This window comes from Heterodontus francisci, chromosome 23 (genome assembly GCF_036365525.1).
Source record: "Heterodontus francisci isolate sHetFra1 chromosome 23, sHetFra1.hap1, whole genome shotgun sequence".
Lineage (NCBI taxonomy): Eukaryota > Metazoa > Chordata > Chondrichthyes > Heterodontiformes > Heterodontidae > Heterodontus > Heterodontus francisci.
The window spans coordinates 15,013,954-15,041,719 of NC_090393.1; the positions used below are offsets into that span (position 1 = coordinate 15,013,954).

Below are 27,766 nucleotides of genomic sequence, written 5' to 3' on the forward strand. Positions count from 1 at the left end.
TCACTGAAGTGGACATACAAGATTGCATGACACTTTTTCCAAAGAGGATAAGGAAGTTCTCCCAGTGTCCTGGCTGACATTCCTCTTTGAAGTTAACCAATAACACCAAATACACACTAAAAGGCTATTCATTTCATTATTTGTGGGACTTGCTATGCATAAATTGGCTGCCATGTCTACCTACAAAACAGAAGTGGCTACCCTGCAAAAAGTCTTTCGCTGGATGTGAAGTTTATTTTTGTAAATCCACTCCACCAAGGGGAGGCAGTGGCGTAATTGTATTATCACTGGACTAGTAACCCAGAGACCCAGGGTATTGATCTGGAGACATGGGTTCAAATCCCACCACAGCAGAAGGTGGAATTTGAATTTAATTAATAAATCTGGAATTAAAAGATAGTCTAATGATGGCCATGAAACCATTGTCGATTGTTGTAAAAACCCATCTGGTTCACTAATGTCCTTTAGGGAAGGAAATCTGCTGTCCTTACCTGGTCTGGCCTACATGTGACTCCAGACCCACAGCAATGTGGTTGACTCTTACATGCCCTCTGAAATGGCCTAGCAAGCCACTCAGTTGTACCTAACCGCTACAAAGTCAATAAAAAGGAATGAAACCTGATGGACCACCCGGCATCGACCTAGGCACCGGAATAGATAACGGCAAACCCAGCCCTGTCGACCCTGCAAAGTCTTCCTTACTAACATCTGGGGCCTTGTGCCAAAGTTGGGAGAGCTGTCCCACAGACTAGTCAAGCAACAGCCTGACATAGTCATACTCACGGAATCACACCTTACAGACAATGTCCCAGACACTGCAATCACTATCCCACCGGCAGGACAGACCCAGCAGAGGTGGTGGGACAGTGGTCAACAGTAGGGAGGGAGTTGCCCTGGGAGTCCTCAACATTGACTGTGGACCCCATGAAGTCTCATGGCTTCAGGTCAAATATGGGCAAGGTAACCTCCAATTGATTACTACCTACTGCCCTCCCTCAGCTGATGAGTCAGTACTCCTCCATGTTGAACACCACTTGGAGGAAGCAATGAGGGTGGCAAGGACACAAAATGTACTCTGGGTGGAGGACTTCAATGTCCATCACCGAGTGGCTCGGTAGCAGCACTTCTGACTGAGCTGGCCGAGTCGCAAAGGACATAGCTGCTAGACTGGGTCTGCGGCAGGTGATGAGAGAACCAACAAGAGGGAAAAATACTCGACCTTGTTCTCACCAATCTGCCTGCCGCAGATGCTTCTGTCCAGGACTGTATTGGTAGGAGTGACCACCGCACAGTCCTTGTGGAGACGAAGTCCCGCCTTCACATTGAGGATACCGTCCATCGTGTTGTGTGGCACTATCATCATGCTAAATGGGATAGATTTCGAACAGATCTAGCAATGCAAAACTGGGCATCCATGAGGCGCTGTGGGCCATCAACAGCAGCAGAATTGTACTCAACCACAATCTGTAACCTCATGGCCTGGCATATCCCCACTCTACCATTCCCATCAAGCCAGGAGACCAACCCTGGTTAAAGAAGAGTGCTGGAGGGCATGCCAGGAGCAGCACCAGGCATACCTCAAAATGAGGTGTCAACTTGGTGAAGCTACAACTCAGGACTACTTGTGTGCCAAACTGCACAAGCAGCATGCAATAGACAGAGCTAAACGATCCCATAACCAATGGATCAGATCTAAGCTGTGTAGTCATGCCACATCCAGCCGTGAATGGTGGTGGACAATTAAACAACTAACTGGAGGAGGTGGCTCCACAAATATCCCCAACCTCAATGATGGGGGAGCCCAGCACATTAGTGCAAAAGATAAGGCAGAAGCATTTGCAACAATCTTCAGTCAGAAGTGTAGAATTGATGATCCATCTCGGCCCCTCCTGAAGTCCCCAGCATTACAGATGCCAGACTTCAGCCAAATTGATTCACTCCGCGTGATATCAAGAAAAGACTGAAGGCACTGGATACCAAAAAGGCTATGGGTCCTGACAATGTTCCGGCAATAGTACTGAAGACCTGTGCTCCAGAACTTGCTGCACCCCTAGCCAAGCTGTTCCAGTATAGCTACAACACTGGCATCTACCCGGCAATGTGGAAAATTGCCCAGGTATGTCCTGTACACAAAAAGCAGGACAAGTCCAACCCGGCCAATTACCGCCCCATCAGCCTACTCTCAATCATCAGCCAAGCGATGGAAGGTGTCATCAACAGTGCCATCAAGCAGCACTTGCTATGCAATAACCTGCTCAGTGATACCCAGTTTGGGTTCCGACAGGGCCACTCAGCTCCTGACCTCATTACAGCCTTGGTTCAAACATGGACAAAAGAGCTGAACTCAAGAGGTGAGGTGAGAGTGACTGCCCTTGACATCAAGGCAGCATTTGACCGAATATGGCATCAAGGAACCCGAGCAAAACTGGAGTCAATGGGAATCAGGGGGAAAACTCTGCTGCTTAGAGTCATACCTAGCGCAAAGGAAGATGTCTGTGGTTTTGGAGGTCAATTATTTGAGATCCAGGGCATCACTGAAGGAGTTCCTCAGGGTAGTGTCCTGGGCCCAACCATCTTCAGCTGCTTCATCAATGACCTTCCTTCAATCATAAGGTCAGAAGTGGGGATGTTCGCTGATGATTGCACAATGTTCAGCACCATTCGTGACTCCTCAGATACTGAAGCAGTCTGTGTAGAAATGCAGCAAGACCTGGACAATATCCAAGCTTGGGCTGATAAGTGGCAAGTAACATTTGCACCACACAAGTGCCAGGCAATGACCATCTCCAACAAGAGAGAATCTAACCATCTCCCCTTGACAGTCAATGGCATTACCATTGCTGAATCCCCCACTATCAACTTCCTAGGGGCTACTATTGACCAGAAACTGAACTGGAGTAGCCATATAAATACCATGGCAACAAGAGCAGGTCAGAGGCTAGGAATCCTGCGGTGAGTAACTCACCTCCTGACTCCCCAAAGCCGGTCCACCATCTACAAGGCACAAGTCAAGAGTGCGATGGAATACTCTCCACTTGCCTGGATGGGTGCAGCTCCAACAACACTCAAGAAGCTCGACACCATCCAGGACAAAGCAGCCCCCTTGATTGGGACACCATCCACAAAGATTCACTCCCTCCACCACCGACGCACAGTGGCAGCAGTGTGTACCATCTACAAGATGCACTGCAGCAATGCACCAAGGCTCCTTGGACAGCACCTTCCAAACCCGCGACCTCTACCACCACGAAGGACAAGAGCAGCAGGTGCATGGGAACACCACCACCTGCAAGTTCCCCTCCAAGTCACACACCATCCTGACTTCGAACTATATCGCCGTTCCTTCACTGTCGCTGAGTCAAAATCCTGGAACTCCCTTCCTAACAGCACTGTGGGTATACCTACCTCACATGGACTGCAGCAGTTCAAGAAGGCAGCTCACCACCACCTTCTCATCCGCAATTAGGGATGTGCAATAAATGCTGGCATAGCCAGTGACGCCCACTTCCCATGAATTAATAAAAAAAAGTGCTTTGAGACATGCTAAGGATCTGAAAGGCACTGTGTAAATGTAGGTTCCTTCCAAGAATTCGCAGTAGAGAGACTAGATTTGAAATATGACCTCTTTTTGCTCGTCCAACTATGTCAAGCTCTATAACTGCAGAAACATTTAGTACAGTTGCTTCTACGTAGCAAGGATTCTGCTGCCTCCCTCATTTCACAAACATTACTTCCATGGTTTGATCCAGAAAACACAGGGAGGGGAAAAAATAATCTAAACATCAATAAATTGTTAAATAAACACATAAAAACATTTCCTGCAAATGTCAAACACACACAAATGATGAAAAATAAAAAATATATTGTTTAAAAGATTCTATTTCAATAGGATGTTTCACCATCTTTCCTTTAATGCCTGTTTGTATTGGACAGAAGTGCAGCCAGGCAGGGATTCTGCCCAAACATCAGAAATGGAAGCTAAACAACTAAAGGCCCTCATTAGCATGCTGGGCACACATGTTATTAGGCTCCCACTCAGAACGAGCAGAGTCCATAAGGAAGTGGCCTTATGGTGCATTAGCAGCAGGGACCCTGTGGAGCACTTGCCACCCAATTTTCTAAAGCCTGGCTCATGGTAGTCAAGCTGCCAGACAGAAGAAGCTCCCTCATGAATCGCATGCCTTTTATTTACCAGAAACACTGTAAACATGCTGTGTACCCAAACAATGCCAAGTACTTCACCTTGAACCGCATAGCTTTTAAATGAAATATATTCCTGCATCAAGTAAACACAAGATATATTTATAGTTTAGTTAAAAAATTGCTTCGAGAGGTTTCTTTTCTTGCTATATAATGAGACACAGCGGCACCTTACACCATTCATTATAGCTCTGCGTGTCTCACTTTGCCAAGGTCTGCCTCACTTGGCTGACAATCACTTTGGCTTTTTTAGTCCTCCTGAAATCTTCAGCCTCGTTTGTCTAGGCAGGATGATGAAGACTAGTGTGCTGCTGTGTATCGAGTTATTTTGTGCAATGCCAAATGACTTTATTGGCAAAGTCATGGCCGAAGTAATGGAACATGCATCGATAAGTCAAAAAGCCTGGTGTTGCAGTACCACTAGTGTACCAAAGGACTGTCATGGGACAATACAAGTTTTGCTTCATGGTTCCCAAAGTCCTATGGATGTCTCAGCTTGGCTGGGCCATTAGGATGTGGAAAGAGGAAACTAAGTCATTCGCAACTAACGGATGGGAAGGGAAGTAAAGCAGGTGGAAAAGAAACAGAAGAAGTCTTCATCTAACTCCCACCCTTATTTTACAGTGCTGACAATATCCCAGGAGAAGGTTGACCAGCTATTCATAGAACCATAGAAAAATTACGGCACAGAAGGAGGCCATTCAGCCCGTCGCATCCGTGCCGGCTGAGAAGAAAAAAAATAGAAACTATCCGCCCAATCTAAAATCACCTTCCAGCACCTGGTCCATAGCCTTGGTCCATTCCTCCTAATGGTTTCATTGGAGGCACTCAGAAACCAAAAAAGGCCAGATTTCAAATCAAAATTATGGTACTGGGCAGCTAATTAAAAAAAAACAATAATGAACAGCAGATTCACCAATACCTCACCCAGAACTCAAGATTACAAAATCTGCTACTTGATTCAGTGAGAAACCAGGAAAATGGGTTGATTAATGGGACTCAGCAATAATTAATCTCCAGATATAAAGTGAGGTTCAGTTGTGAAAATGTGCTGCTTCCCAGAATTTAGGACCAACACAGCCAGGGCTGGCTGCACTATTCATTAATAGTACAGCTGTCCTAACTGCCCATGGTCTATTGCAGTGTGTCATTTTTGCTGAGTCCATGGATTCCTCCTATAGTGCAACCTTTTACTGTACAAGTGAAATTGGGGTTTTCCAAGCCTACAATACAGAACTATGAAAACCAATAGAAGAGTCATGCAAACTAACCACTAATAATTTTCAGGACCAGGAAAAGGATGGCTTACTCCTCAAAATGGGAACCACAGGGAAAAGCACCTGGCCAGAACTGGGGAGATCATCACAAGTTTTATATAGAGAGAAACCACAAGCAGCACTAAACATTGGAGCAGTAGTGTGCAGAGGGGAGGAATTCTCTAACCTCCTGTTAAGCTATTTTGAAAACTGTGGGAGACAGAAAGATGGCAAAAGAGGATATTAATGGAAATTATTCAGCAGCTAGAACACCAAGATGAACTGAAGAGAATGACATACCTTGGGAAAAATTACGCTGAAGAAACGGCCACAGAAGAAAAAACAGGTTAGATTAATATCTCCCAGATTGTGACACAAACTAGGGGCAAAGTCATGATGGGCCAAATGGCCTCTTTCAGCACTGCATTATTCTATTCTAAACTATGGTTATCAAAGAGAGCAGGCAAGCAGTGCTAAATCATCAGCGACATGCTGTTCGCAGAGGACATCGAGTTTTTTTTTAAATGATAAAGGACAATTCCTTTTGATGTTGTGATGAGAAGCTTGCAGGGGTAGACTGAGGTGCATGCATTTGATGTGTCAGCTTTAATATTGTACAGTACACACACAACTGAGGCAATGTCATATCACACAAAAGGAAAACAGAGGCAAAAAGAAAAACACAGCAAAATGGGGTCGAGTGGTGTATTTCAGATATTCTTATCTATTTTTTCCCAGGAATGAAAATCCTTTAACTTCCTTAAGTATTGGGAGGGATAAGGATCAAAAAGACAGGAAGAGATTGTCAAGTACTACTGAAGGGGCTTTCAATTCACTATAACCAAAGTTAATGAGGCTGGTTTAACTCGCATGGGGAATTAAGCTCTGGCTTTGATTTTCTTTCCATTTCCCACAGTGCACAGAATGGCAATGCCTGTTTTAAGATGAGGTCTAGTTATTAAGTCTAAGTCTATAATCCTACAGCATCATGCATTCCACCCAGTTAATAAATGCAAGTATGCCAATCATATTATAGAAGCCTTGGGTATTACAGCTTATAATTCACTTGTGATAATTACTTTGTGAGAAACACCATGCTGTAGCTGTTTAATGTTCATGAAACCCAAGGAAAGGGAAAGCTTTGAGGTTAAATGAGTAGCAGCTAGACGGAGAGGCGAATCATCTGCCGATGAATCCCCAAAACTGGGCATTGGACTGAAGGCAAAACTGTGGAGTTAAGCTTCATGTGTTCTTACCGTGTTCTTGTTCCTCTGAATATTTTCCAACTGAACATACAGGTTTTCCAATTGCAGCATCGTAGATTTGTAAACCTTCTCTGTCTCCGCACAGCGAGCCTTGCTTTCTTCTAACTGGTGAGGGGAAAAGAGAAATGGCTTCTCAGTAACAATTCGACAAGATTACAATTAGATTTTAACAGCAAGAATTTCTTTTGTGCCATTTCTGATTTTTAAACGGCATATTACACTGCAAAATCCAGGGATACAAGAATGTATCCCATATCTCCAATAAGGTAAGATTCCCATCTCAGTCTGGATTCCCATCTGGACAAAGCATGATGAACAGAAATGTTTGCAGAGGAACACAGAACAGAGTATCGAGCCTGCTCATCCCAAAGACTATTTGCAATGGATTCTACCCCACATGTTTAATATTCATAAAGGAAATCTCTGCATAAATGCTGCTCAATATTCAACAGCCCTGGAGTGAAACACTAGACTATTACACCATTTGTAAATCTCCACTATTCAATCTTGGCCACTACTCTCCACATGAAGCTTTTTCCAACATGGAAATTAATGTGTCCCACTGAGGATTTGATGATTTCAGTCAATACTCTGTAAACCTCAAAATCCATTCTCAACCAGAAAATTGATTCCTTTTTAAAGAATTTGATGATCTCAAACTCCAGTGCTTTCTTGAGAGTTTGTTTCACATATCCACATCTACCCTGTGGGGAAAATATCTCTTCTAACCACTAGGTTTGCTTGAGGCCAATTAATTTTAAACCCATAACCTTGATTTCTGGGCTCACGACCTAAGTCAAGTCACCAACTCGTTGCTACTAGGTTGGAAAGCCAGGAAACTGAAGCTGCTCTTATCTACAGCAGATGTTATTAAACCCAAACCCCACTGGAATTTGTGTGGTAAAACTAATTACCATCTTGATTACATCGATTTCTGTTTGGATCCATTTTCAGAATTTTCAATGGCACCATCACACCTGGTAGTGCAGAAAGAATGGGCCAGATTTTGCAGGGGTGGGGGTGGGGGCAGTGCAACGGGGGTTTAACAGCACAATTGGAAACCCTTTAAAAAGGTACACCTTGTTCAATCTGGTGTATTTGGGTTTTAAATGGCAATGAACAACAGACCTGGCCCCAAAAAAGTAATTTTATATTCATGGAGTGCTGTTGACTGATTAATTAGTAGATTTTTTAAGCTAAATTTTAATAATTTTTTTTAAAAGAGAGTCTTTTCAGAATATCTTAACCTCTAGCTTCATGTGTATGTCCCAATCTTTAATTTGCTCCATGCTTTTTGTTTCCTGGTTGTGTGTCTGTTACACTTCTCACCACAGAGATCGCTAGATCTCCCAGCGAGGCTTATTTTGAGGTCAGCGGTGAGCGCCTTTGCTTTGCCACGGACCACGAAACTCCAAGCTTTAGAGTCATTTATGGCACAGGAGTAGACCATTCAGCCCATCGTTTTAATCATATTGAGAGAAAAAAAAGACATCAAAAATGGGCACTCTGGAGCGGATACAGTTGCAGCATGTCCAAACTATCCATTGCAGCCAACACAGAGGCTGGGAGGAGGCTAATCCAGACTGTTTGAAGATTTCACATGAGTGCCACATTTTTAACATGCAGGAAAGAACTTAAGGACCTAAAAGAACAGAACAGAGTACTTTCTAATTAGTGAAAAGCTACAAACAATGGAGAACCAAAGGGACTTGGGGGGGTCCATGTACATAGGTCATTAAAATGTCATAAACAGGTACAGATAATAATCAAAAAGGCTAATGGAATACTGGCCTTTATATCTAGAGGACTAGAATAGAAAGGGGTAGAAGTTATGCAACAGTCATACAAAGCCTTGGTTAGACCACACCTGAAGTCTGTGAGCAGTTCTGGATATCACACCTGAGGAAGGATAAATTGGCCTTGGAGGGAGTGCAGTGTAGATTTACCAGAATAATACCCGGACTCCAAAGGTTAATTTACAAGGAGAGATTACACAAACTAGGGTTGTAATCCCTTGAATTTAGAAGGTTAGGTGGTGATTTGATCAAAGTTTTCAAGATATTAAAGGGAACAGATAGGGTAGATAGAGAGAAACTATTACCACTGTTGGGGAGTCTAGGACTAGGGAACATGGTCTGAAAAATAGAGACAGATCTTTTAGGAGTGAAATTAGGAAAGGCCTCTACACGCAAAGGGTGGTAGAAGTTTGGAAATTTCTTCTGCAAATGACAATTGGCACTAGATCAATGGTTAATTTTAAATCATATTGATAGATTTTTGTTAAACAATGATATTAAAGGGGAGCCAGTGGTAATGTCGCTGGACTAGTAATACAGAGCCCAGGCTAATGCTCTGAGGACATGGGTTCAAATCCCACCATGGCAGAAGGTGAAATTTGAAATCAGTTAATCAATCTAATGATGACCATGAAACCATTGTCGATTGCTGTAAAAACCCATCTAGTTCGCTAATGTCCTTTAGGGAAGGAAATCTGCCATCCTTACCTGGTCTGGCCTACATCTGATTCCAGGCCCACAGCAATGTGGTTGACTCAAAAAATGCCCTCTGAAATGGCTGAGCAAGCCATTCAGTTCAAGGGCAATTAGGGATGGGCAACAAATGCTGACCTTGCCAGCAAACCCCACATCCCACAAAGGAATAAGAAAAAATTAAGGGATGTAGAATTACATCACAGATCAGCCATGATCTCATTGAATGGCAGAACAGACTGGAGGGGCCGAATGGCTCCTCCTGTTCCTATGGATAGAAAAAATTGACAAGTAGGCAAGTGTAACATTATTAATAATAAATTGCACCAAGGAAAAGTATTGGAATTTGGAATTACACAGCAGATCAGACAACATGTGAAAGAGAGAGACAGCTTCCGGTTTCTGATGGGATCCTGCGTCCATTGGGATCCTGCATCATATGTTTGAGTACAGAGCAACAGTCACCAGACTTCAATTCATCGTGTGAAGCATTTGGTGAGACTTGGCAAGGAAGGTGTATTATAAATGCAAGTATTTTTATTCTGTGAACTAGCCAGAGGGATGAAGGGCCCCATCAAAAACCAATCTCTTGCTTTCAATTGCAGTTCGGCCTGCTGTGTATTTCTAGCATTTTATTTCAGATTTCCAACAATGGTGGCTTTCCCTATCCACTTGTGCTCATAATTAATTAAATAAAGAAAGACTATCAGTGGAGAACTTCATTGTGATGCATTTTGATCTATTTCTACTGCATAAAAAAAAGAAAGCAAAATCATTCCTGTATTTAATTTAACCCAAGATTATTCCGGTCATTTATTTATTAGATTGATTTTAGAAGCACCACAAATAGAAAATACCCTTCATCTTCTATAAATTCCAAATCATCCAGAAATCTACCAACATCCTGTCTTGCAAGAAAAGTCACTATGCCATCATCACAAGCCCCACCATTCTTGGTAAGCTAAAGTGACTCTCCTGTTGGGATTTTATCTGAGCAATGGTCTCTACTACCAGCAAAAGCGCTGATGAGAGCCCTGCGTTGCTTCCTCTGGGTAAGACCTGCAGATCAAGTGCCAATTCAGCACTTAAGTGGACAATGGTGGGCCTTCCCCAGGATCAAGGACCCTGGCAGCAGAAGTCCCGCCTGCTGAGAGCTGCCAGTCAGTGGCTGCTGCCAGTACGGGACTCATCCTAGGCCCTGGAAAGAGGCCACAGGTGAGTCAGGGCGGGAGGGTTTCGCAGGGTGGGGTCATGAGGGACGGGGGTGTGGGCGGAGGTCGGCAGCAAGGGCAGTGGGGTGACTCTCAGCGGGCCCCCCACTTCCCAATGGCAGGGCCTTCGTTCAGGCACTGCCTTTGAATGAGGGACCACACCCCTGGAGCCAGCAAGCAACCTGCACAGGTTTGCTTGGCATGCTCCCCATGTGGTGATAGACATCTGTCATTCATCCCAGCAGAAGTGGGCTGAGGCCCTTAATTGGGCATTAATTGCCCACTTAAGTGACTCAATTGGCAGCAGAGCAGGAAGGCCATTCACAGGCCTTCCTGCCCCAGACTTAATTTGGGTGGAGGCAGGAAGGTGTTGGGGTTCTGCCCCCCACCACCATCCTGACAGATTATATGCTCTCCCCTCCTCCAATCCAGATGCAGGGGAGAGCATAAAATTCCCCTGCCCATCTCCCAATGGATCAAATTCAAAATCCACATTGTGTCTTCACCTCATGCTACCTCTTCAGTCTCATGTCCTCTCTAGTCCTCTGATTGACCCCCTGTGCATTCCCTCCCTCTATTTCTCAGGCAGTCCCTCGGGAACGAGGATGACTTTCTTCCACTCCAGGGTTGTGGGTCCTTAGGTGACTGAATAGTCCAATTCTGGATCAGCACACTGTGCCACAGATGGGGCAGGTGGTGTTTGATGAGGTGAGTGGATGGGATGCTCGAACTTCCGAACGCTCCTTCCGCTGTTTGCACTTGGTCACTGCCTGGGCATGTCAACGTTGTTTGAACTGTCGGGCACCTTTGCAGATGCTTCTTCTCCATTTTGGGAGGTCTCAGGCAAGAGATTCCCATGAATCAGTGGAGATGTCATATTTTATCAGGAGGCTTTAAGGACATCCTTGTAGTGTTTCCTCTGCCCTCCTGGTAACCGCTTGCCGTAACGGAGCTTGGAGTAGAAAATCTTTTTGGGAGTCTTGTGTCAGGTTTGTGGACGATGTGGCCCACCCAATGTAGCTGACCGGCCATGACCAGGAGCTACTAAATCACAAGCGTAAGGCATTCCTGAACTGGAAGCATCACCAAACTTCAAGGGAAAAAAAGCAGACAATTGAAGGCCGAGGTCCAACAAAAAACCCGTGACCTAAAAAACAGCTGGTGGGCTGATAGAGCGCAGGAAGTACAGCAACTTGCCAACAGCCACGACATGCGTGGATTCTTCAGCACGGTTAAGACCATTTATGGCCAAAGCACCCAAGGACCTACCCCACTGAGAGCAAAGAATGGAGTTTTGCCGATCAAGGACAGAGAGGCAGCCAGCGCTCGTTGAAAGGAGCACTTCGAAGATCCCCTGAATCGCGACTCAGTCCTTGATGCGAGTGCCCTCGACCACATTCCACAGCATGCTATCCTCCACAACCTCAGCACAACCCCAGCCCTACATGAGATTGAAAAGGCCATCCGACACTAAAAAACGATAAGTGTAGACAGAATTCCAGCCGAAATTCTAAAACGTGGCAGAGAAACACTCTTGACACAAATACATGGTCTCATCTGGAAGGAGAAGAGCACGCCAGGGGATCTCCAAGACGCTGTACCTGTGACCATCTTCAAAAAAGGCGACAAGACCGACTGCAGTAACTACAGAGGGGTATCCCTGCTGTCCACCACAGGGAAGGTCATCGCAAGAGTCCTTCTCAACCACTTCCTTCCCGTGGCTGAAGAGCTCCTACTGGAATCACAGTGTGGATTCTGTCCATCAGGAGGCACAGTGGGCATGATCTTCAATTGCAGTTTCAACTCCAAGAAAAATGTAGGGAGCAGCTGCAACCTTTATGCTTTCCCTCTCACTCCACTCCACTCTCTCTACCTTTGAATCAGCCATTTCAGCCCTACATTTTGGAACTCCCTCCCTAATTCCCATTGCCTCTCTTCCTACATTACAAGTCACTACACTTCAAAAGTATGTCCTAGGCTGTAAAGCGCTTTGGGCCACCTGAGGTCATGAAAGGCACTAAGTAAATGCAAGTTTCTTTCCCGTCCCTGTTTAATAATGCTCCACTGAAGCACCCTGGAGCATTTTGTTATGTTAAAAGGTGCTATATAAATGCAAGTTGTTGCTGTTGTTGCCCACATTTAAAAAAACCTTCTCAAAATGCATCTCTTCAACCAAGCTTTTGGGAACCTGCTCAAACTCACCCACACAGGCTCAGCAAAAGCTCCTTCTCCTCTATCACATACCTTGGAGTAATTTCTATGGCCTTACATGGATGCAAGATGGCACTTTGCTTAATGCTGCTTAATTATCAATGCAATGGTGCTGTTCCTTCATGTCCAAGGGTACTCTTTAGAGTTCACTGGTGATTGATGAGTGCTGCAAACCATTTTCTCCAAAGCACAGCAATTAAAAAATAAAATCGTACACTGGAAACTAATGTTTTAAAGTAAATGGTGAAATAAATATAAGCAATACCTCACCATTAAGCAAACCTTTCTTACAGTTTGTTAAGATAAAGTAGCTTGGGAGTTTCTAAGATGAATGGATGTTACCAGTCTGCACTAAGCTCCAAATGCACTCGGGAACAAAGTAAACAATTTTTCTTTAAAAGGAGCAAGTGAATATTAACCTGTCACAGACTATGAGAATGTTCTTAAAGTATAGTTGTTCCAACTCTGATCAATGGTGAGTAGCTCAGGATTTCACTCTTTAATCAACAAAAAGCTGTTCGGAGTGACACTGTTTGATTAATGCAAAGCAGTTTTGATAGTCACTCTGACCAAGTACAAGAAGTTTCAAGTGTCACTCTGTCATCGATGGAACACCACTCTTTAGTTAATGGGAAGTAGTTTAACGTCACTCTCTAGTTAATGGGTTTAATGTCACTCGCTAATTAATGAGAATCAGTTTAATGTCACCCTGTAGTTAATGGGAAATGGTTCAATGTCACTCTTTAGTTAAGTAAAAGCAAAATACTGCGGAAGCTGGAAATCTGAAATAAAAACAAGAAATGCTGGAACCACTCAGTAGGTCTGGCAGCATCTGTGGAAAGAGAAGCAGAGTTAACGTTTCGGGTCAGTGACCCTTCTTCGGAACTGACAAATATTAGAAATGTCACAGGTTATAAGCAAGTGAGGTGGGGGTGGGGCAAGAGATAACAAAGGAGAAGGTGTAGATTGGACAAGGCCACATAGCTGACCAAAAGATCATGGAGCAAGGGAAGTGCTTTAACGTCACTCTCTAGTTAATGGGTTTAATGTCACTCACTAATTAATGAGAAGCAGTTTAATGTCACTGTCTAGTTAATAGGAAGCAGTTTTGAACATCACTCTCTAATTATAGTTGCTTGATAATACAGAACTTGAGTATTGCTGAAAAAAGAGACATGCTGTTGAAGTGCCAGTGCACTGCCAGGTACATAGGCTATACTTCCTAATGACTGGCAGGTCATATCAAATAACACATCCCTTTGGCTGTTCACAATAGGCAGACTACTGACCATACTCAACCAGGCCATACTTGCAAAACTCAGAACATAATGTCTAATGTTAGATGTGATTTCACGATTGGACAGCACTTACTGAACAGTCCCAAATGTGCTAAGAATTACATTAACAACCAATTTAAGATTATCAGTCGGGCTTGCAATGCAGTTCACTTACGCTTGTTAGAAGCTACGTATATTCATACGCAGAGACATGTCCTCTGCAGGCAAAAGGAACAGGTCCAGCCATTGCGCCTTTTTTGAATTAAACAAAAGCGTGGGGGACAGTAGCTCCCCGGTCTATGTCTCTATGACAATGCCTCGACCAATCAGAGTCGACTTGCCAACCAATCAGCACCATTTTCTCATGCAGTTTAAATTGTTGCTCCCTTTGAAATTTGGAATTGTTGCATCTGTCCTGATGAATGCAAGATGAAAAGCTTCAGCAGCATGTTCTTCTTTTCAGCAACTCTCTAATTAGTGGAAAGTGGTTTAGAACATCACTGTCTAATGGGAAGCAGTTTAAATTCTGCATCTCCAACAAAGTAAGATTGCAAGCTCAGGAGTCAGAGCTTGCAAGCATACTACAGTTGAGCAGTATGCAGCCACACCTCTACCCCTCCCCAGAAGACTTTCTCACATCTGCCGAATTCGCATGGAGAACAGTAAAACTACAGTTTCTGGGACAGGACGGGGTGGGGTGGAGGAGAAGGGTAATATTCAGACGAGAATTAGGGGATTGTTGGGGGGGGTGCGGGGGTGAAGAAAAAAAATCTAGAAAACAGTATCACTGCTGGGCTGCACCTATATTCCCCAATTGTGCGGGACAGGAATGGTGTCCTGGTCACTGCATATAGTACAAAGAAGCCTGTGAGTTAAGACAATCAAATAACAAAACCCAGTTTCAAGAAATGATCGGAGCCTGCGGAGGAACATTCATTTCTCAAGCCGCAGTTGGCAAGAAAACAGACCCAAAAAACAACAGGATACCTTGTAGTGGTTTCGGTTGTAGATTAGGAACCATTTAAGCTTCACTCTCATAGATTAGAACATTATCTCAATCCAGTGATTAAACCACTGTTTTTGAATCACTACTAGAGGTCCAGATATAATCCATTTGAATCCCTCGATCAAACTATTGCTGTGTAGTACACCCAGCTAATACTTCATATGTATTAAGTTATTTTTAACCCTTCAAAGATTTTGTCCCATCTCAAGTGGATTGTTCTAACTGGCTGTTGGTCGCTATGGCTACCAGAAGCATGGAACATGGTCTAGTGTCTAAATGTGTCTTCTCTACATTATCTATATAATATAAAATCAACCCATGACTGAAATCATCTTCTTGATTAATCGGATGGGACTTCTTGCTTTTTAAAATAGAAACTGTACATGCTTTGAAGGCAAAGTAACATCAATACTGAAAAGGTTGAGGCCCGCTGGAAGACATATCTCAAACATATCATCATGTGTTAACTTGGCAGCGTGGTGACTGCAGGCTGGATTTTTCAACTTTTGCCCAAGTCTTTTCTTGAGTGGCCAAAAGAGTACAAATGCATCACAAAAAGTATTGAAATGACAAAATGGCTTTGATACTTTGCTGAATGCAATATCGTTTAACTGTGGGCCTTGCACACTGAAAATCATTTCTTTTTTAATTAAGATATGGCTAAAGTATGGGAGCCACCAACAGAGTAAGAGCCAATTCCAATAAACGAGGGGCTAGAATGAGGGCACATGGACACAAGCGTAAGAGATTTAGGACAGAGAAGGGGAGAAACTTTTTTTTACACAAGGGGTTGTGAAGAAGTGGTAAGCATTACCAGTGTTAGTGACTGAGCAAGAGATCATCAACTTTTAAGAGTGGGTTAGATAGAATGTCGAAGGAATGAGGAATAAAGGGATTTGGTAATATGGTGGGGACATGGGCTCATGCAGAGAATAACAGCCTGTTTCTGAGTGTGGTGCCTCGTTACCCCGGACAGGGATCCGAAGGCGCGGGAGTGCCGGCCACCAGGCTGAAGATCTCAGCGGGACATCAGGCGGCGACGTGAGTGTCATTAATTCATTCATTCTAATTTATTTAAATATTCAAATTGGGGACCCATCGCTGAGCAGCAGGGGGGGGGCGGGGCTGCCACGAGGCCTCGCCGCCGTCCATAATATCGGGTGGGCCCTCCTGGCATCGGGGTGCGTGGCGGCCCTCTCCCAGAGGCATCTTTAGGACCCCCCTTTGCCACGGAACCCGACACCTGGGGGAAGACAAAATTCCAGCCCAATGAGTTACATTGAAGACAATGCTGCACATATTAAGTTCAACACAGTAAGGAGATGGAAGAGCATCAAGGACATTATATTTAGGTAGAAATGGAAGGAAAGCTCAGAGAGATGGTGACTCTAACAGTATGGATATTACATCTTTACATCCCTGTCGTCGATCTTCTGTCTGTTCTGTTTTCAGGCACCACTTTTGAATTCATTGCAATCTGTTAAAGGGACACATTTGCATTCATTCTCCCTCATTTCTAACTGCCCTTTCAATATATGAGTTTCTGTAGCTATAAAAACACTCTCAAACTAAACAACTGGATTGGTGGAATTTTGCCCTTTCTTTAATTGAATGGGTGGAATTTGGAGTTTTCTCTATTTGATTAACCAGCACATATGTGTATTTTTTCCAAGAGGCTGGAGGGTTAATTCAGTGAGCATGTGTTCACAGTCGAAAATATCACTTGACAAGAGCAGAAGTCAGATTTTTTTTTTCGTTTTATGGGATGTGGGCTTCGCTGGCCAGGCCAGCATTTATTGTCCATCCCTAATTGTCCATGAGAAGGTGGTGGTGAGCTGCATTATGGTGTTCTTTTTTAATTTATTCATTCATGGGAAGGAGCATCACTAGCAAGGCCAGTATTTATTGCCCATCCTTAATTGCCCATAAGATACAACTGAGTGGCTTGCTAGGCCATTTCAGAGGGCAGTTAAGAGCCAACCACATTGCTGTGGGTCTGGAGTCACATGTAGGCCAGACCAGGTAAGGACAGCAGATTTCCTTCCCTAAAGGACCTAGTGAACTAGATGGGTTTTTACGACAATCCAGTAGTTTCATGGTCACCATTCTATGCTATCTTTTTATTCATGATTTATTTAATTAACTGAATTTAAATTCCGCAGCTGCTGTAGTGGGATTTGATCGCATGTCTCTAGATCATTGTAGTCTAGGCCTCTGGATTACCAGTCCAGTAACATAACCTCTACACTACTGTCATCTATCTCCAACTTGCACTCCTAACAAACAAGGTCCCACTAAGGTCATTACACTGCTGAATTTACACTTGGATTCCATCACTTGCTGCAAAGTTAACATATTGTATTGTGGACAATGCTATTCAACCTCCTTCTGAGGTTCCCATCACCATAGGTGACAACATTCAGTCAATTCAATTCATTACACATGGCGTTAAGAATTCTTTGAGATAAACCACATACAGCATGATATAGGTTCTGACAGTTTCACAAATAGGGTGCTGTACCAGAGCTAGCTAACTCCTAGCCCAAGCTATTCCAGTGCAACTATGACACTCTCAACTAACCAGTAAATTGAATAATTGAGAAAAAATTGTACGTCCTAGTCACAGAAAGGATGACAAATCTAACCTGGTCAATTGCCATCCTATTAACCCTCTCCCAAACATCAGGAAAGTGATGGAAGGAGTCATCTATAGTGCCATAACAAGCCACCTACTCACCATTAATCTGATACTGATGCTCAATTCCAATTCTGCCAGAACCATTTACCTCCAGAACTCAACAGCCTTGATCCAGACATGGAGGCAAGAGCTAAATGCAAGCAGGAGGTGAGTGAAGATGCCCTCAACATCGAAGCAGCATTTGGACAAGTATGGCACCAAGGAAAACTGGTAAAACTGAGATCAGTGGTAGTCAAGGGGGAAAACCTTCAAAGGCTGGAGTGGTACCTGACATTCAGGTAGATAGCCAGGGTTGTCAGAGGTCAGTTATTGCAGCTCCTGGATGTCACTGGTGAAATTGCTCAGAACACCATTCTTGGATCAATCACCTTCAGCTGCTTCATTAATAACCTTTCCCTTGTCATAAGGTCAGAAATCATGCATCTTACTGAATGTACCATAACAACTTACCAAGCATATTACAAAGACACTTCTCAGCCCCAAAATCTCTACAACCAAGACTGCAGTGGTTCAAGAAGGTGGAAGACCACCACCTTCCCAAGGGAAACCAATGCTGGCCTTGCCAAAGATGCTCACATCCCATGAACAAATAAAAAGAGGGATGAAAGCAGCAATATCATGGGAACAGCAACAGCGGCAAGTTCCTCTCATACACCAATCTGACCTGGATATTTATCACTGCTTCTTCATTATCCCTTGGCCAAAATTATGAAATCCCTTATTTAACACCATTAAGGGAGAACAATCAGCACATGGATTCCACCAGAACTTTCATCTGAGCATCTTGTAGCAGATTTGAATTCTAAACAGAAAGCCCAACACCACCTTCTCAGGGCAACTAGGGATAGGCATTAAATGTGTAGTTACCAGCATCACTCACGCCCCAAGAACAAATAATAAATAAGTAACTTGATAAAGAGGAACATAGTCACTAGAATTATATCTCCTGCCCAGTTTTCTTGCTAGCAAGTAGGGAAACATCTTTCTCCAACCACCAGATACCTGGACATATATCACCACTATCCCACCAATGCTATATTGCCAAGGATTAGCAGTGTACACATAGGGCTCCATTTTCACCCCAGTATGGGGGCAAGAGGGGAAGCAGGTGGATGGGTAATTTTGGGCCACCAGCTAGCTCGCCACTTTGCCGGTACCATCCTATCCCCCTGGCTATTTTCCCGGAGGCAGGTTTGGGGCAGAAGGGCTACCCATTGGCAAGCAGCAGGTAGCAAGTAGAAGACCAATTAAGGCCTATTGTCAGAGACCAACAGGAATTCTCCAGTCGGCCTGTGGGCCCCCCGAGGCATCAGAAACAGGCCGGCTGCCCGGAGGCGGCCTCCTGGTTGAGGGGTGGGGGTGGGCAGCATTCCAGGCAGGCTTTGAGGCCCTCCCCATCTACCTGGTCACAGCTGCAGTCGCAGGCAGGCATGTGAAGGGGCTTCCCCTCCATTATGGTGGCCCGACAGCTGTGGCCATTTTTTAATTCAAAAGTTTTAGACGTTGTTGAGAGGTCACCTCAAGATGGAGACACCCTCTTTCTCTCTTACCTGAAGCAAAGGCCTCCTATTGGCCCTCCAGCTTCGAGATCCAGCCCTTAACTGGATGATAAAAACGGCTTTGGGCCAATTTGGGAAAAATCACTGCCGGTTGACTGCTCACAAATGCAGTGCGAGGTCGGGACCCGCATATGACGCCAAGATCAGGGTCCCAATCAAAAATGCAAAGTCCTACCCATAGAGCTACCTGCTCAGGGTTGCCTATCCAAAAACGTTCTTTCCCTTTGTTACTATGAAAAATCAGACATGCTCTCGCCCTCATTGTACCACTGGGAATTAGATGCTTCTCTGCCCCCAAGGTTAAATGTGGGCTCAATATTCCTACACTGTCAAAGGCTGAATACACAGCACTATGCCTGTTGACATTAGTTCAATAAGAATTGAAAGCATAGTTCTCTTCCTCTTCCCCGTTAGATTCTTGGCAACTGGCTACGTCTCTCCTTCCACAGCAAAATGGACATAAAATGAACCAACTGCAGGAAAATCAATATAACCTACCAATGCAAATAAATTCAAATTATTGAACAAATAGAGTGAGGGACTGCACAGCACAATATCCTTGTATCTTGAGGACCTGAACTCAAATCTGGTACAATCTGCTAAAATGAGACTTCTTGGTCTTTGCTATTTTAAAGGATCGAGGTCAAGATCCTGGAGCATATAGGAGGTAGCAATTTGGGTTTTATTAATAGCGACATAGAATACAAGAGCAAAGTAATGATAATGAGGCAATGGTTGTGCCAAAGTTTGAGTACCATGTCTAGTTTTTGGTATCCCATTAAAAATTGCTTTAAAGCCACAGGGCATACATTCACCAGGACCATACAGGGACAAGAAATTATAGCTATAAGCAGATAAGCAAACAACTAGAGTATTGCATCCAGTTCTGGTCAACACACTTTAAGAAGGGAGTGATGGCCCCTGAGAGGGTAAAGAGGAGATTTGCCAGAATGGTTCCAGGGTTGAGGGAATTTAGCTTCAAGGTTAAGCTGGGATTGTTCTCCTTGGAGCAAAGGAGAGATTTGATAGAGGTGTACAAGATTATGACAGGTTTAGATAAGGTAGACAAAGAAAAGCTGTCTCCATTAGGTGCTGGTACAAGGACGCAGATTTAAGGTTTTGGACAAGAGATGCAGGGGGGATGTGAGGAAGAACTTTTTTATGCAATGAGTAGTAATGACCTGGAACTCACTGCCCTATGAGTGTTGTTGAAGTGAAGACAATCAATGAGTTTAAAAGGAATTTGGATGGGCACTTGAGGGAAATAAACTTGCAGGCCTATGGGGATAGAGGGGGGTAACTAACTAGATTGCTCTAGTGGGGACTCGATGGGCCGATTTGCCTCCTTCTGTGCCATAATGGCTTTATGACTCAGATAATTGAAATACTAGGATTATTTCCACTGAAACATGGAAATTGAAAAATTCTTTAAATTATGATAGGATGAGTAAAGAAAGACTATTGGGGAGACAGTGATGAGGGGTCATCAATCTAAAACTGTTACTAAGAAGCTGAGGAGAGGTTTAGAAAACATTTCTTTATGTAGAGTTCTTGGAACATTGAATGCTTTACCACAGGGAGTGATTGATGCAGAAACCCTTGCATCCTTTAAGGGGACATTTGATAAATATTGAAGCAGAGGAAGATTGAGAGCTTTGGGGAGAGAGCAGGACCATGGGATTAGCTTTACACCAAAAAGAATTGGCACAGACATGTGATCCAAATGGCCTCTGACTGTGCTGTAAGATTCCACAGATGTCAACACTAAAACTGAGTGAAGGTTGACAGTGAATTGAGTCTCACTTGCACAGTTGTGAGAAAAGAAAAATGTTGCAGTGTTGTAGCGGAGAATAACCTTTTGAAGTTGGGAATTATGGCACATTGTTGGGATGAAGTACTGAGAACTTTCATCTGCAACTACCCTAAACGGTACATGCCTTGGGAATGCTCTGCATTGGTAGTGGGTCTCAAAATGTGAAAGTGTTCCATTCGTTAGCAATAACACCCCCTTTCGTTGAAGAGCACAGGGAAAAAAAATAGTTTTCTGAGGCCAAGAAGCCTTTTAAGTCTTCAAAGAACCGGATTGTTTTAAAATTGCTGCCACGACCTTTGTATTTTTTTGCAACAGGGGAGGGAGGACAAGAGGAACCTGCAAAGGTTCAGTCAGTCTAAGGTTAATTTATAGAAGTCTCCCTAGCTGTAGACCAGGAGCAGGTCAGTCATGCAGATGTGCGGAAATGGTGACAAATTATTCAGTTAGAATAGTAAATGTAGCATAGAAATAAATTTTGAACAGCTCCATTAGCCTCAGACATTGCAAGCAAAGAACTCCACAGGACAAGCAAATGGACCACAATGATATCTTAAACATGCCTGAAAAAAATCAATGCCAAAAATTCCACTGTCTTCTTCAGTTGTGTTCTAAATAATCACAGTGAAATGACACAAAATATAAGCTCTGGCTTCAAATGTTTATACTCTCACCTCTACGCTTGATGTGATACAGCCTATCACGCTTTATCTCTGCATTATTTATGTACAATATATTCACAGGATCGTAAATATATTCTGGTAGTTGCAGCATTTCCTTTCTACATCTTGAGCTCCCTGATTTATGAAGTGAGTAAGCTGTATCACATAGTTCTGTATTCAATAGAGCACGAAGGATCCAGGTTCAATTCCTGGACTTTACAGTGAATCAATGTGTTTAAATGAGGGAAGTATCCAAGAAGACATGCCTTAGGGTTAACAAAAGTTAAACATTCATCTAGGATTTCCACTTCTGATTCAATGACAAGTCAACTTTCTTTAATTGGATCATGAAACATGGATGACACTGACAAGGCCAGCATTTATTGCCCCATCCCTAATTGCTCTTGAGAAGATGGTGGTGAGTTGCCTTCTTGAACCATTGCAGTCCATGTGGTGTAGGTACACCCAGTGATGTTAGGAAGGGAGTTCCAGGTTTTTGACCCAGTGACAGTAAAGGAACGGCAATATCAGCAAGTCAGGATGGAGTGTGATTTGGAGGGTAACTTGCAGGTGGTGGTATTCCCATGTGTCTCCTGCACTTGTCCTTCTAGGTGGTAGAGGTCGTGGGTTTGGAAGGTGTTGTTGAGAAAGCCTTGGCAAGTTGCTGCAGTGCATTTTGTAGATGGCACACACTGCTGCCACTGTGTGTCGGTGGTGGAGGGAGTGAATGCTTGCAACTCTGTTGCAAAGGTTGCAAAGTGCTCTTATTGGGTGAGGTCTCAGCTATGGTCACTCTCTCTTAACAAAGCCAGGATCACATAATATGAGTGGCCACTCGAGTAAGGTCCAGGAGAATGATCAACAACACCTGTGGAATGGTAGTTCAACAACAAGGCCTTCAGGATTAAAGGGGGACAAAATTGGGCAGGGGAGTGGTGGGGGGGGGGGGGTGGTGGCGAGAAAATTGAAGGGGATAGCTGGAAAGACAGAAGCATGATTAAGCTTGCTATAGAATTCCACATTATAAACCTGGGAAAAAAATGGCTACACATTATCGGCTGCATTAAATCTCTGGGGTCTGATGGTTTAAAAACCAACTGCTTAGGACACCCTGGAGTCAGGCTTTATCTCAAACCCACTCACCTGTCTGTTATTTATTTCTAATGACAGCGCTGAGTGAGATAGGATGGAGTGGGCTTCTGACTGACCTGCACCTGGAGTTTCTCCACCTCCTGCTTGTTGACGGTTTGACCAGGGTCTTGCATAGTACCCAGCAGTAGCTGAGCATCTGCTAGAAGAGCATTCTTCCGTCGTAAATCCCTGCGTAGCCTCTTCTCCACATCAAAGTCTCGATGACCTATCTGGATCAGGAGAGTTCCATTTTCAGTAACTATTATTTTTTTTAAACGTAATGAAGCAATTTGAATTTCCACAGCTGATGTGATCCCCCAAACCATAACAAGATAGGAGAGAGTGAAGCCGGACATTCTCTGTCTTTCCTCTTTGTTGAAACACAGTTTCAGGCTTACTGTTTTTCTTTCCTAATTCTGTGATGTTTCTCAATATGGCTTCTTCCAATCACATGCTGGTATCAAGAGAATAACTCAGGACTGTCCCACTGTAGTAACTCACAACCCATTTAAGTGGTCAGATAATGCCTGATGTTAATTTTTATCCAATTAAAGCAAGATTGCCCACAATATAATCTCTGTTTGAAATTAGTTACCGCAAATACCCAATGCTCTTTTTGTCACTTGCATTTCTGTGATTAAATTGGGGAGTGCTGTTCAATTTTAAAGTCTATTAAAGGATCAGTACTCCCCAAATTAACTGTTACTTAGCCTCATTCCAACAGTGGCTTGTTTCTTGTATTTTATGTAAAGTAATTTAAGATTAAAATAACGTGGCTGTCAAACACTCTCAGTTTACAATGATGCTGTGTCAAATGAGTGCAGTGCATTTGATCGTTTTTCGACCTGGAATCAAAGGTGAAGACAACAAGAATAGATATGTCCAGTGTTACCAACTCTGGCTGAACTTATTCCTGGAATTTTCAATCACATTATTTCTTGCCACCAACTGCTCCAGCTTTTCTCCCATCTCCAATGTTTTTATAATTAATGAATGATAGTGTTCAAAGCAAATGAAGAAACACGCTATTTAGTTTTTGCTCCCAGGTTGCTTGCAGCAGCGTTCAGGATATTAATCTTTAATTCCTGGAGGCTCCAGGTCAAGGCTGGAGGATTGGCAACACTTGGTAAATCAGAAATTGGCCACAAGCACACAAAGAGGAATTGTGATGGAGTTCCAAACAAGCAAAAACCAATGAAACAATTCCTCTGTTGGTGACAGCAGAGTATTTAATATTCTGGCCTCTTGCGCATCCCAAATTTCCATTGCTCCACCATTGATGGGTGTGTCTTCAGCTGCCTAGACCCTAAACTCTGGAATTCCCTTCCTAAACTTCTCCACTTCTCTCTTTGCCTTTAAGAGAATTGTTAAGACCAACATCTTTGACCAAGCTTTTGGTCACCTGTCCAAATATCTCATGTGTCTCGGTCACAAGTTTAACGGGATCCTCACGGGGAAAGACATTGAAGAGTGGAGGGAGCACTGATGGCACAATGCTATGGAACTAATTACTGGGACATTGAGGAAATCTCTGCATTCCACAGGTAGGATTGTCAACACTCCAAGATTGCTGTGAAGACTCCTGAAATTTAAGATACTTTCTAGGACGCTGCTGTGAGCAACACGGGAGAAAAATCATAGGGGAATTTAAAAATTGCTTTTTTGAAATAGCTTCGGTGATCGTTTTTGTTTACCAGTTAGAAAAATATTGGACGTGGGGATAAAATTCTGTTTGACTGACAGTCAAGAATCATCCAATCGGGTAATGATGAGTATATTTGATTTCCAATTAGTGTGGGAAGGTGCTTTGTGAGTATGGGCGTGTTGGGCTGCTAATGGCGGGAGTGTGCGGACGGGAAAGTTGGAGGCAGGAGGTCATGTGATAACACCTCCAGGAACATGTCCAACCAGAGTTGGCACCGCTACCCACAGGGCCATGAGCGCCCACATATTATGGAACTACTTTAAACAGAAGGGGTTTCGGGATGCAAAGTGGGTGTGAGAGCGTTGAAGTGATGCACAGCAAAGAACAGGCAGGAAATAACTAAGATTGCAGTGTGGCAAATGACTCTGCAGAGACATGAAATATAACTGAACTGTCGTTCATGTTTTTATAATTTATGTTGCTGCATCCTTTTCAGAGGAGTGGGGCTAATTGGATAGTTCTTTCCAAGAACCAACACAAGCACGATGGGTCAAATGGCCTCTTCCAGTGCTGCAAGTTTCTATGGTACACCAGGAAAACCATTTGGAAAGTTCGACTGCAGGGCCACTCAGGAGTAGAGTCAGAGGATTTTCTTCTCTGTATTGTAACTTTTCTTCAGACATTACTTGTGAACAGAGCAGAGGAAAATAGGCCATTGAACCCCAAATTTTATAACCTCCACGCTATTTTTTAGCATTTAGCTTTTGGGGGCAAATGTTTGCTCTTATGAATGTGTTGCAGAATGGAAGATCTTTCCACTTAAAAGCCTCTGCCATACACACACATGTCAGGTGCAGCATAGGCTAGATAGAGGGTAAAGCTCCTCTTACTCTAAGAGAAATGTGCCGCTCCTCTCTCCTTCCCAGCTCTCAGCTTTATATATTATTGCAACAAGGTGTCATCAATTATTCTTGTGAACTCTTGCATTGAGACAAACAATTCAGTGCCAACTTTTGGGCATTTTTGTAGATACCAGTTGGGAGACACTAGTGAGACCACCTATACCCGCTGAGCATTTGACCATTAGACGCAGCAGAGAGATAGATGACCAGGTCCCAAGGTGATTGAAACCATTCTGCATCCATTTCCCTCTCTCCCTTTCCCTCCACCCTTCACCATTGAATCAGCTTGATTGCATAGTAATAATAAGAGCAATACTGTTGCATTTCCCACTGTGATAGATGTAGACTGGTGCCTTGGTCTAAATGCCAGTGTCTGTAAAATGGCTGCAATCTTACCAATAACTAAGGAACCATACCCTCAGGGTTAATGGTATGCAAAAGGAAAACTATTCATGTGGTCGAGAAGGATTTCCCGCAGGTTCAACAGCTCTGGGTGAAATACGTAAACATTTTATTTTTGTAGCAAGCCTTGTCTGTTGAATCAGCCACTTGTAGATTTATGAAGTCCATGAGCTTGCTTAAGCACAGAGATCTACAACCTTTAAGGGCTGTTCTCAGGAAAACCTCATCATCCTCTGCTTGGACATATGCTGACTTCAGAGCTCTCATAGCCTTGTCCTCACTGCAGTTAGAGGGTGCCTTCAAAATCCCAAACAAATAACCTTCTTTTCTCTCAGTCAGGAGTAATGAGCTGAACCAGTCCCTTAGCATTACAAAGAAAAAAAACTGGGAGAGAGGAGGAATCTCAGCAGCATATCGTGCCAGGTTTTGTGTTGTGATTGATAGGCTAGACCGAGAACATTTGCCTACTTGCGGTTTCTATAAAAGCCCAGATTACTGTAACAACCTCCACTAAACAGGCAACATGAACTACCTCTCCATTTCAGACTGTCCACATCAGTAGAGTGGGTATGTACAAAGATTTTAAACCGCAGCATTTTAGAAGACATCCTGATTTAGTAATAAATATTTGTCTATTTAAAGGGGAATGGTGCCCTTTATTCTCCAATTAAAATTTATCATGCAAGTTCTACCGATACCACCCAATTTATATTTGAGGTTGAATCCAGCTGAGCACTTTGTTTAGAAATAAAATGTGGATGCCATGGCTTCTCTTTACTGCAGTGAATTGTGAATGAAATGACATTGTTGTTGCACGTTAATGCTTTCTGCAGGTTAAGGCAGAACATTCAGGTACAACTGAATGTGTTACCTAGTTGACCCACTGCTTAGTGTGGTGCAGAGATGTGTACAATAATGATCTAAGGTTTAATTCCCAGTTCTTGCTGGGTTAGCTCATCTCAGCCAGAGCAGCAGTTGCAACATTATCATTGGTAAAGCACACCTTTTCTAGAGAGAAGGGAAAGATCCACCAGGATTATGCTTCTGATTATTGTCCAGTGACCATATGAAAAGTGTATGTGAACATCACTCCTCTAAAGTCAAAAAGCCTGACGATATTCACCGTCTAGACTTGTACAAGAAGAACGGCTGCTTGCTACCTGAGTGAGACCAGAAACCAATGCCTTCAAATGAAAACTGAATGTTTAATTTGAAAATCTCAACCCGTGATTCAAAAAATTACAAAATTAAATCTTTAGAAGATCTGCTGCACTTTAGGGTCTGATCTACACCCTTGGTTGCAGCCGGTCCACCAGTAACGATGCACATTCCCTTACAATTAACCATCACAATTAAACCTTATATTGGTTTCAACTGAAAGGGTGCATACAGATGTGTGAAAATCTCTTCCTGGAATCCTTAATGGTTCATTCTCTTCATTGCCTAATCAATGCTCTCGTTAGCATTCTGAGCTTTCTTGGCAATGCTGATTGCACCATCCATGCATTTGTGTAAATGCTGGAGGCAGCTATGCTGCTTCAGTAGGGTTTCAATGGTATTTCCTTCACACTCATTGTATAATCTCCATCACAACTGAAGCACTGACCTGTTCACAGAGAGTTCCAACCAAGCCCTCCAAGTCCTGTTTGTCATGAAGGACCAGCTGTCGTTCCTCAAACTCCTGCTCCAGCTGCATCTCCAACTGACGAAGCTGTGACAAAGAGAAAGGCCCCCCAAACATTGGACAGGTTACATTGCCAGCAACACCTTCAGCTGCTCAAAGAGCCTCAGAAATGCTTATGAATAAGCCGTGTGGCTCCTCAGCCATATCAAAATTGATCTGAGCACACATTTAGGGCAGCATTAAGTTCATGTTCACATCCCCCAGTAAGTATAGTAAGTGGCTTACTGGGTTTGGTGGCTACTGAACAGTGTTCATTACATTACAACAGTGACTACACTTCAAAAGCACTTTGTTGGTTGTAAAGTGTATTGGGACGTCCTGAGGATGTGAAAGGCACTATATAAATGCACATCTTTCT

General features: G+C 43.5%; 1 protein-coding gene across 1 annotated transcript in view; it reads right to left on the reverse strand.

Annotated features, from left to right (window-relative positions):
• Positions 1–27,766, reverse strand: part of LOC137382964 (unconventional myosin-XVIIIb-like) — a 265,768-nt gene that overhangs the window by 70,916 nt on the left and 167,086 nt on the right. The window contains exons 30-32 of the mRNA XM_068055546.1: positions 27,331–27,435; positions 22,853–23,005; positions 6,713–6,826 (exon numbers count right to left, since the gene is read on the reverse strand). Coding sequence (XP_067911647.1) covers positions 6,713–6,826; positions 22,853–23,005; positions 27,331–27,435 — 372 coding nt within the window. The remainder of the gene's footprint in view (positions 1–6,712; positions 6,827–22,852; positions 23,006–27,330; positions 27,436–27,766) is intronic.